Here is a 10660-nt window from a genome sequence, read left to right as displayed (position 1 = left end):
CAGATCCTCCCGGCGGGACTAGCACGGGGCGGGGCTTCGCAGAGAATTAACAGGTGCGCCGGGTCGGGCCCATTCTCGAGTCCACACAGTCCCTTGTCCTCCTCCCTGGGCAGGAGAAAAGACCTCTGGGGGTGGCGTGGGGCTTGCTCAGGTCAAGAATGGGTCTGGACCCGCCTGCCGCCAGGAATCTCGGCAACGCCGTGGGGTGGGTTTTCAAGCTGCATGGGACAGGGTATGCAGAAAGCGCTCCTCGGACTGCACATTCCGTTTATTGGTACAGAGAGGCCTTTTCAGGGAGTCCAGTCCCTGCTTCCCAAGGCCCTGAAGGAGACACTTAAGACTGGAGGGATCCAAACTGGAAAGCACTCAGAGACCAGAGTCAACCCTCGGGTTCGCCGGGCACCCAACAGGTGCTCATAAATGTCAGCCTCCTTCCTCTCTTCCAGGACCTGGAGGAGGCAATCCACTGCGTCCACAGGTCCCTGGAGAAATGTCCTTGGAGAGGAAGCTAGAGCGCAGCCCGGCCAGGCTCCTGCACCCTAGATTGGAGGGTCCAGTACCAGCCCCGCAGGCTGGCACGCGCCTCCAGGAAGCCCTGGCTAAACTCCATCTCAGCCTGGCTTCCCTCTGACTCCCAGTAGAGTGCCTGCTGCCCATGGAATGTCATCGTCTTCAGGCTGTGGGTGTCCCGGATCTGAGGGGGAAGGGCCAGCCACAGTGACAACTAGCTCACATTCCTACACAGCATCATACACTCAGAGTCACAATAGCCCTATCAGGAAGACACTATTGCTCCACCCCGGAAACTGAGGTTCAGAGAAATTGTCCTACTTCCCCAAGGACACACAGCCAGGGTGCTAGAGCTGGATTCCAGAAGCCAGGCTGCATGCACTGGGGGAGCTGACACCTTGCAGAGGACAGTTCTCTCGGAACACATGAACCCCGTGCGGGGAGGGACTGGCCTCTTCTGGAAAAGTTGCAGCAGGGTCTAAAATCATGCTTCAGGCCTGGGTTAACAGTCTACATCAGAAAAGGTCTGTGTTTCACTCCTGCGCAGAGCTCAATAAAAGTTTGTTGGTGAGTAAGTGGAGGAAATTCTTCTCTCCTATTCTCTCACTAATGATTTTCAGTCTTTGAGCAAAGTCAGGGGTCCTCTAGTACAGCACCCCCGGTTCCCATCCCCGGGGACAGCTATCTCGAATCAGCAAAATTCAACCCATTCCTGTCCCCATCCTGGTGGCCTTACGGAGATGTAGCTGGCTCCGGTTCCCGAGCCCACATCAGTGGTCAGGGCATGGATGGCAATCCGGGCCTGCGGGGCCACGTTAATGAAGATGCGGCAGCCCCCCAAGTTGCTCCCATGGGGACTCTTCGAGGGGCTCACGATTTCACCCGAGGGTCCAAAGCGCTGCACGTCACAGTCTGCAGAGAAGAGCAGGTGGACGGGCCGGTGGGGACCATCTCGGGTCCTAGGAGCCCCCAGAAAGACCACCAATGCCGGAGGCCAGGCTAGCTCACAGCTGGGGAGCAGTGACGGGGGGCGATATGGTGGTGTTGTCAAGATCAAGCCTACAGAAGCCGCCGCTGAACCCCACCTCCACCACGCTCTGTCGTGTGACCCTAGGCGAAGGCTTTCAGTGCTCTGAGCTCCAGATCCCCCCTCCATAGAGTGAAGCAAACTAGGGCAGGCCCTGGGAGAGCGGTCTTTAGGTCACGTCACGTGTGTAGAAGTGCTTAACACTGAACCTGTCACAAAGGCCACTGCCATTATTAGGAACCCACGGGAGCCCCGCCTGCCTGTAGCCCCGGCCCCCAGGGAGCAAAAGCCCACATGCAAAAGACCAGGAAGTGGAGAGCGGTGAGAAGGGGCGGCCAGCCTGTGCTCTCAGTGAGGTCACTGAGAGATCGGGGACCGCGTCCCGTCTCTGTAGAGGCAAAGCCAGGGGGATCCCAGAAACCGCTGGAACCGGCTAGGGAAGCCACATTCAGCCAGCCGGGCTGTTGGGGGACGGCAAGTCCCCAGGGGCCTCCAGAGGGCCGGGGGACACCAGAGAGGACACCAGGGGGGCCGTGGGATGCCATCCCCTCCGTGAAGTTGTGTGTGTACGCGCACACACGTATAAGCCGCGTGCACACAGCAGCTCTATGGGGGCTGAGCCAAGAGCACGGTGCACCAGAACAGGGCTCGGGGGGAGGGAAAGCTGCGCACAGAGGACCCTAAGGGTCTTGAAGGACATCAGGGCCAGGGCGGGGGTCCGTGGTGGCAGCCTGAGCGACAGGGTGAGGATGTCAGGGTCCACGTCCACCCCTGTCGCTGCAAGGCCCCAGGGAGGCAGGGACACGGCACACGTGCCCACGTGCCAGGACCTCGTCCTGGGGTCGGGGAGCCGTGGGTCCTCCTCCATCTCCATGGGTGCCCTGTCTGCCCACCCGGCTGCCCTGCAGAGATGGGGTAAGGCTTTGGCAGCCCCCCCCCGTACCTCTGTGGGGGGTTCCCGAGGCAGGCCGGCTCCCGTACCGCAGCACAACCCCGCCTTCAGGCCGCGTGCGGCGCTGCCTCACCACCAGCGTGTTTGTTTTGGAGCTGAAGGTCGAGCCAGACAGCTTCCCGCACGTCTTCCTCCATGTGAACCTGTCCCAAAGCAGCAGCATGTCCCCTAGGAAGGGGCCGTGCGGTGAGCATCAGCAGCACGGGGGGCCTGGGGTAGACGGAGTCCAAGTCCCCAGACACAACCTCAGTTTCCCCATCTGTGCAACAGGACCAGCCCGCGCCGTCTGCCGACGGCCATGAGGATTCCAGGTGGGGCTACCTGTGGCACATCGTGCAGGGACAGGGGTAGCCGGGAGCTGTGCTCCCCAGCACATAGCGGCCTGACGCTGGGCAGCAGCTGTGCACACGGCCCGAGACCTACCAGTCCTGCAGCTGAGGGAGCTCTCCAGGACCTGAAGGGTCACCACCTCACCCAGAGGCCGCCCAATGGCCACAGCACAGTCCGTCTGCCCTGGGCCTCGCATGTCAATGGTTCCTGTCGGCTCGAGGTGCTGCCGGCCGCAGGCACCTGGAAAGAGGGCAGGAGCACGGGTGAACAGGGCTTCTGGGGGGCAAATGCCCGCAGCAGGGCGGGGTTCCATACTGGGGAGGAGCCTGGCAGGTGGGGGGCTGGCATCCTCCTGGGCCCCACCAGAAGCAGGCTTAGGGCAGGGAAGGGAGCTGCATGGGTCCCGGAGTCTCCATCCGGGGCCCAGAGCCGCTTCCGGATGCCCTGGTGAGAGGCAGGCGGTCTATACAGCAGGGCATGGCTTGGAGTCCCACGGACCTGGGTCTGACCCCACAAAACCTCAGGTTCCCTTTCCCTTGATGGTAACACAAGTGAGCTTGAGCTCTGCCAGTGGAAGCAAAGTAGAAGAGAAGGGACGGCCCCGAGCACCACCGCCCAAGCCCAAGCCTTGGGCCCGGCCTCCCAGCGATCCACCCCAGGGGGGTCCCACGAGCAGCTGGCCCCAGCTCTCCCAGTGGAGATGCCTCTATCCACCCCTCCTGCAGCCAGCCGGCCGCCCAGACGGGAAGGTTGAAGAACATAACTGGGCTCGGCTGGGCTTTCCTGGAGCCCAGGCAAGAGCTCCTGAAGCCAGGAAGCTGCAGAGAGGAGGGGGGCCCGGGGCTGGGGCCACTCCAGAGAAGCACCAGACATGGCCAGGTCTGCAGCAGTGACTTCCTGGCGGGGTGCCGGACTGGGAGTCCCCTGCCCGGTGCAGGGTCCGGCCCAGCAGCTCTGCACTGTGGCTGGCTTGGGCACGTGCTGGCAGAAGCCGGCCGGCATGGGTGCCTGGGTCTGGGGTCCAATGCAGGTGTGATGCCGGTGCTGGGTGCCATCCCCGCAGGAGACTGAGCACTGCCAGGAAAGAGGAGCGGGAGCTGCGGCGGACCTGGCCAGAGGGCGTCAGGGACAGCAGTGGCCACTGGCCACGTGTGATCTGATCTAATCTTTGCACAGCCCAGGAGGCGAGCCCGTGTCTCCATTCCACAGATGGCGAGACTGAGGCTCAGCAGCCGGCCCCCACCCTGCCCTCCTGCCCCGCACTGCCCTGGTCCAAGACCTCGTCTCTGCGTGACCCCGATGCCCACAGTCCTCTGGACTGATGCCGGTGGTGGCTGTCTGCTTGGCCCCTTCTCCCGCTCCACACCATGGGTGAGGGCCTCCAGTGGGAGACCTAACCCTATTTTCCTTAGTCTCTCTAGTACTTTGTGAGGTGCTTGGGCACAGGACGGCCCCAGAGAGACCAAGGTGTGGGACGGAGTCACCTTCCCCTTCCTCTCCTGGTGTCTCCAGACCTCGGTCTGGACCTGCCCCTCAGGTCTCGAGGCCCTGCTGTGTCTCCCACCTCCAGGCACCGGCCACCTGCTCCCACCGTACTCCCTCCCTCCTTTCAGGGATCACAGTGAGTCAAAGCCCCGAGGGTCCCCATGCATCAGGACCCTGGGCCGACGTGCCCCCAGCCCCAGCCCCAACGCTTACCTGTGTCCAGGAGCTGACATGCCACCGGTAGGTGCAGTCGGTGATGACACAAGGGACGCTGGCCTGAGGCCGCACCTGAGCCGCGCAGGCTGCCCCCTCCACCTCCACATCCTGGCCTTGGCTGAGCCGCACACAGGCCACGGAGCGCGTGGCGGTGCCCAGACCACAGCTCGCTGAGCACGGGCCAAGGGACAGGATTTTCCACCTGCAAGAGACCAAGGCCCGGAGCGCAGCCCTGAGCCCAGGGAGGGCTCACGGCTCCTCCATTCTCCCAGTAACAGGGATGCGGAGAAGATGCCCCAGGAGGAGGAAAACCCGTCTCCGCCCGTGTTCGCCTGTCACTGGTCAGCAAAGGGCAGCAGCTGACGTCTTTCAGAGCCGGGAACGAACCCCGGGAGCCCGCGCGAGAGGGTGAGGCCGCCCCTGGCTCTGGGACGCCACCTCGCAACCCTGCCTTCGGCGGGCCCGGCGCTGTCCTAGACACTAGGGAGATGGACTGCAGCCGACCGAGACCCCTACCCGCCCTTCAGAGCACACGTGCTTCTCCTCCCGGGCACCACTGACCTCGGGGGCCCGCGGTCCTGTCGTGGGGGCATCTGGGCTGTGTGGGATGTTCAACCGCACACCTGGCCTCCACCCGCTCACCGGAGGCCGCTAGCATCCCCCTTCCCTAGCCGTGACATTGAAAATGTCTCCAGACACTGCCACATGTCCTGTGGGAGGCAGAGTCGCCCCTGGTGGAGAAATGGGCCCCCCGCAGGCTCCGACCCCACCTCGGGACCTCGCTGGCTTCAGCTGTTAGGTCCTGTGCCCCAGCTGGGACCACCCTCGGCCGGTGGTGGGACCACCCTCGGGCTCCGCATCCTCCCTCCTCCCGGAGACCCTTCCAGCGCCCCCCACAACCGAGTCCTGACGAGAACCTGCAGCCCCGTCTGCATTTCGCTGGAACCTCGCCTCTGACTCCTCCGGCGGCCCGCCAGGGACTCCTGCTCCCCGAAGACCACCTCCCGGGCTGGAGCCAGCCCACGAGCCCCGCGGTGACTGGCCTGGGGTCTGCACGCTCTGGAACGTCAAGCTGCCTCCTCGACCCCCTGGGCTGCTAACCTGGCCGGGCAGGGCTCTGGGCTGCAGGCCTCCCGCTGCTCCGGGCGCGGCAGCCCCTGGCACTGGGTATCCGGCAGGACCTCCTCGTCCTCGTGCTCCCCGTGGGCCCGCGCACAGTACAGCAGCCTCTGCGCAAACCCTCCTCCACAGCTCACGCTGCACGCCGCCAGCTTATACCTCCACCTGAAACACACCGGAGTTGGGGGGAACCCAGGGAAGCGGGGCCGCCCCTCCTTTCCGCAGACTGGGAAGGGCCTGGAGACGTCCTTTCTCTGAGGGGCACCCTTGGTGGGCACTCCACCAAGAGGCTGGGCACAGTGGACAGAGAACATTCCGAAAGGCCCACTTCCCAGACAGAACGCTGAGGACAAACATGTGTTCAAAGGGCAGTCGGGGGAGAGACAGAGCACCCCAGGGGGACTGCGAAGCTGGCTGTGTCTCTAATAGGAATGCCGGCCCCCCACGGGCCGGCTGGCACTCCCAATCTTCTTTGCCGCACTGTTTGCCACACCACACCAATGCCAACGGCAAACTGTGTCTCCCAGTCCGTCTGCTCTTCCATCTCCCCACCGCCCCAGGCTTCTGCTCCAGGAGGGCCGGGGTACCTCTCTGTCCTGCTCACTGCTGTGTCCCTACCATCAGAACGGACCCCGGGCGTGGCAGGCGCTTGGGGAAGAGCAAGGGATGACAAACCATCTGCCATGCGTGCTCACAGTGTCCCACGAGCCTGAAGCCCGCCACAGCCTTCCAGGACACCAGTGCGGTGTCCTGCAGGGGAGGGCACCGAGCAGCTTACAGGGAGGGGCTGAGGCCCGCTCCGAGGACGGGTGCCTGGGACCACCCGTCTCCTTGGGAAGGGGCTCACCTGGCAGGGCAGGGCTTCGGACTGCAGTCCTGCACGGGGCTGGGCCTGGGCACCCGCCAGCACTCGGAGGGAGGCAGGGGGACAGGGTGGCCTTGGTCCAGCCTCACGCACCGAATAGCCAGTGGCACCCATCCCCGTCCGCAGGTCACTGGGCACGGTGCCGAGGCTCGGGTCTCCCACCTGGAGCAGGAAGGCCAGGCTCTGTCGCTCTGTCGGAGGTGGCATCCGGGGAGACACGCCTCCCTCCCTCAGGGACCTGGGCTGCTGCCTCCCCCCACCCCCCAACCCCCACCGCATAGTCTCTACCCCCACTCACCAAGCCGGGCAAGGGGCAGCCCTACAGGCTTCCCGCCGACTCGCAGGCTTGCTTCCCAGGTCACAGAGCTCTTCCTGGACAGGGGTCCCCAGGACAGAGTCCATGCACACGAAACGCAGCTCCCTCAGGCCTGTGGGGAGGAAGCAGAGACCCCAAGCCCCAAGAGGAGGGTTCGACAAGAACTACGGGTGTCCCGCTCTCTGGAGAGCTCCAGAAGGTCCAACTCTTGTCTCTGCCACTTGCCAGCTGGGTGACCTTGGACAAGTGACTTAACCTCTCTGAGCCTCAGATTTTTCACCTGATGGTGCCTCACTTACAGGGATATTGTACGGACTTTGAAGTGGGGTACAAAGGCCTGGCCCGTGGCAGCCCTCAGCGGCAGCTCTGCTTCTTGTCACTCGGTGAGAACCGCTCGGACCATCCCGTACTGTGTCTATGACTACGATGGTATCAGGGTCCGGTTCAGTGAATCTCTGCTTTAGGACTAGCCTCAAAAGAGTCCCTGCCTTGATTCTGAACATGGACAGGTTTCCCTGGGCAAGCGCCGAGGCCTGTAGTTCAAGAACACACCGTATCTTAAAGCCTTGCTCCTCTGACTCGGCGGCCAGGAAGCTCAGAGCTGTCTGCGGCCCTCTGCTCGCTGACTTTCTAGACCTTAAGAAGTACATGTGGGTGTCAACACCGCCGAGTCTCATTGTCTCTCCTGCCCTTCACCCGAGCGATGAAGACCTGCCCCACTCGCTTTGTATGTGACGTCACATTCTGACCTAGTCTGGATTTGAACTTGAGCCAGTTCAAATATTTTAGATCTAGGCAAAAGGTAGGCAGGGAGGAGTTAGCGAAGGAGCCCTGGGGGCCTCACCTCGACCGCAGGAGGCAGAGCACGGCCCCGCCAGGGGAGTCCACATGTGTGCGGCGTGAGCCCCCACCCCAGCGCCGCCCGGTGGGGATGTGGCCTCCTCCTCCAGAGGCCGGGGGTCTGGCTGTGGGGGACAAGCAACAGGCTGCTGGGGCTCGGTCTCGGTCTCCCCCGCTGGATCCCTGAGCACCTGGTCCCCCACGCACCCACCCCAATCTCTTCAGGAGAGGGGGCGTGGTCAGCAGAGCCCAAAGGCGGCCCCTCCCACTGCTCCTTTCCAGGAACACTTGCTTCCGGCTGCCTGAGGACGCCCCCACCCCACTCACTTTGCCCTCTGTACCAGCACAGCAGGGCAGGGCTGAGGCTGGGGCTCAGAGCCAGACCAGCTGCATCATAATGGGATGCTTGGGTCTGGGGCCCAAGCCCAGCTTGCCAGCTGGATGGGGGACGAGGCCCAGAGCTTTCTCCCTAGGCTCATCCTTTGGGTGAGGCGGGCCCTGTACACAGCCACGTTGCAGAAGGACAGTCCTTGCGCTCTGGCCAGGAGGCCAAGGGTAATCAGTGCTCCCTGTTCTCCTGTCCGATAAGCCCCCAATAGCCCAGGGTACCCTTGTGCCCAGGATACTCACATCGCTTGGTTCTAGAGAGCATGCTGTGGCCACACAGGGTTCCTGGCCAGGCAGCTTCTCGTCTGTGGGGCAGGGCCCCGCGGTGGCCAGGCCCTCTGCCCTGCGCACACATGTCCTATTCCACAAAGCCGGGTCTGCTCCACAGGCTGGCGAGCACGCGTCTGAGCCCTCCTGCCTGAGGACAGGACAGACAGCAGGCCCTGCCTCTCATCGGCTGTAGGGCTCCTGGGGCGGAGAAAGGCAGTGAACCCACACCCCAGCACCCCAGCACTCGAGGAGGAGCCCCACAAAGAAGCAAAACCCCGAGGCCTCTCCCCAGAGTGCTGGACAAGCGGCTGCCGGCCCTCCACTTGGTAGCCCGGGGGCGGGGACTCAGGCCTGGACCGGGGCCTTCCAGAGAGGAAGGCGGGCCTCCGACCCGAGAGAACCGTCACCCCTCACACACTAGCAGGTGCCGAGAAACGGAATCGGGCCACCCAGGTGAGGGATGGCAACTGTGCTCCGAGTCCAAGCTAGCCCTGACAGGGGGCAGCTGCCGGCCGAGCTGAGGCAGGAGCGGCCTCCGTGGGAAAGGGTGGGGATTCCCAGGTCTGCCACGCACGGGAGAGGGGCAAGGGAGCCCGAGCCAGGCCTGCGCCACCAGTGACCGAGGCCAGGCTCCTCCCCACTGGACCAGTAACAGAACTGGGGCCCAGAGAGGGAAGGGACTTGACCTGGTAGCCCAGCCAGTTAGCAGCAACTCAGAAGAAGCCACTGTCAGCTCAGATCCTGAAGGGAAAGGAGGTACCATGGGGACGGCAATGGTCACAACAAAGGGACACTTATGGTTTTATGTGTGAGCAGGGATCTGGGGGTTCAGAGAGGGAAATGGCCGGCCCAGTGTCTCCTGGACAGTAATTCCGAAGCCGCTCCCTCTGGGACGGTGGGGCCCGGCCAGAGTCCTAGGGGTGAAGGGACACTCTGCAAGGGTAGGGCTGGCTGTAGGACAAGCCCTGAGCCCTGACAGGAGTTGGGCAGTCGCCTCCCCGCCTCCCTGCGCTCGCCGCCCTGCATCTCCGGACTCGCCTCCCCGCCTCCCTGCGCTCACCTCACCGGGCAGGCCTGGGGGTTGCAGGCTTCCACCACTGCCGGCTCTGGGGCCAGCACTCTGCACCGGGCAGGGGGCAGCGGCCTCAGGAGGGTCCCCTGGGCCTCCACGCAACGCACGGCCCTCTCCCGCAGGCCTCCCCCGCAGGAGACGCTGCACGCGCCGAAGTCTCCGGCTGCCCAGCTGAGGGCGAGAGGGACAGAGCGTCAGGGCCATCCCTGTCCCCCCGAGGACTGGCTCGGGAGAGGCAGGGAGAGAAAGGCAGATTTGTCCAGCGGACTGGCTTCCCTGCTCTGCACCGGACCCTATGTCCCTGCAGGTTCCTGGACATGGCCCAGGGACAGCCCACTCAGCCCGGTGGCCCCCTGGGTGTCCCTGGGGGGGACACCTGGGCGGCGCCTGGGGGGGCTCGGTCGATTGAGCCTCTGACTCTCGATCTCAGCTCAGGACGTGGGCCCCATGGTCAGCGAGAGCCCAGCAGGCATGGCAGAGCGCAGGCAGCACTCACTATGGGGGGCAGGGCCTGGGGGCGCAGGACTCTGGCCAGGCTGCGGGCTGCTGGCTCCCTTCGCACCGAGCGGCCTCCGCCCACTCGTTCCTGGCCTGGTCCAGACAGCCGTAGGTCACCCAGCGCAGCCCTGGGAGGGAAGAGCGGGGCTGGGCCACCTCCCTGCAGGGAGCAAACTGTGCTTCAGGTGAGCCCCGCCCCAGGCCTCACCTGCCCCACAGCTCACCGAGCAGGACCCCCGCATGGCGGCCCATGCCCAGGCCTGTGGCTGCTTAGGCTGGAAGTAGGTGAAGGTGATGTCTGGGCGTGCAAGGTCACCATACTCCTCCCCGTAGCGCCTGTAAACCTGCCGGGGACAGACGGAGAGCTGGGCCTTGTCCGCTGGGCTCCCCAACGGAGCTCGGCCGGTCCTGGGGCTCTATCCAAGGCCAGCCGCCCTGCATCTGGAGGGCAGAGCCCCGGAGGCCCCAAGGTTCCAGCCCCTGTCTGCACAAGTCCTCATCCGGCCACACGGCACCATCCCCTGTGAGCATGGGGATTCTCGGGCCCGCCCAGCAGGTCCTGACGCAGTGGCTGGGAGCAGCCCCGGAATCTGTGTTTTACACACACACCGCATAGCGCAAAGCGTGCAGACACAGCTGCGAGGCCCTGGGAACGATGCTGCTGGGCGCTGGGAGGGGGGTGGCCTGGGCAGCATGGGGAGTCACAAAAGGGGTGCACTAGTCCGCGGGGGCTCCCTGTAGCCCGGGTGGACTCTGGGCAGCCCCTGCTGTCT

General features: G+C 64.4%; 1 protein-coding gene across 2 annotated transcripts in view; it reads right to left on the bottom strand.

Moving 5' to 3' along the window:
• Window positions 1–235: 235 nt before the first annotated feature.
• ADAMTS13 (ADAM metallopeptidase with thrombospondin type 1 motif 13) overlaps window positions 236–10660 on the bottom strand; it is a 28363-nt gene continuing 17938 nt past the window's right edge. Inside the window, exons 17-29 of one of the 2 annotated variants that reach the window (XM_044264503.1) lie at window positions 10096–10231; window positions 9886–10015; window positions 9378–9560; window positions 8321–8465; window positions 7665–7806; window positions 6803–6932; window positions 5622–5804; window positions 4518–4722; window positions 3584–3893; window positions 2913–3059; window positions 2481–2657; window positions 1247–1422; window positions 236–694 (exon numbers count right to left, since the gene is read on the bottom strand). In XM_044264503.1, coding sequence (XP_044120438.1) covers window positions 509–694; window positions 1247–1422; window positions 2481–2657; window positions 2913–3059; window positions 3584–3893; window positions 4518–4722; window positions 5622–5804; window positions 6803–6932; window positions 7665–7806; window positions 8321–8465; window positions 9378–9560; window positions 9886–10015; window positions 10096–10231 — 2250 coding nt within the window. In that variant the 3' untranslated portion in view covers window positions 236–508. The remainder of the gene's footprint in view (window positions 695–1246; window positions 1423–2480; window positions 2658–2912; window positions 3060–3583; window positions 3894–4517; window positions 4723–5621; window positions 5805–6802; window positions 6933–7664; window positions 7807–8320; window positions 8466–9377; window positions 9561–9885; window positions 10016–10095; window positions 10232–10660) is intronic. The other variant, XM_044264504.1, reaches the window with a different exon arrangement.

Source organism: Neovison vison, chromosome 9 (assembly GCF_020171115.1).
Source record: "Neovison vison isolate M4711 chromosome 9, ASM_NN_V1, whole genome shotgun sequence".
NCBI lineage: Eukaryota > Metazoa > Chordata > Mammalia > Carnivora > Mustelidae > Neogale > Neogale vison.
This window is presented reverse-complemented; position numbering and strand designations above follow the sequence as displayed.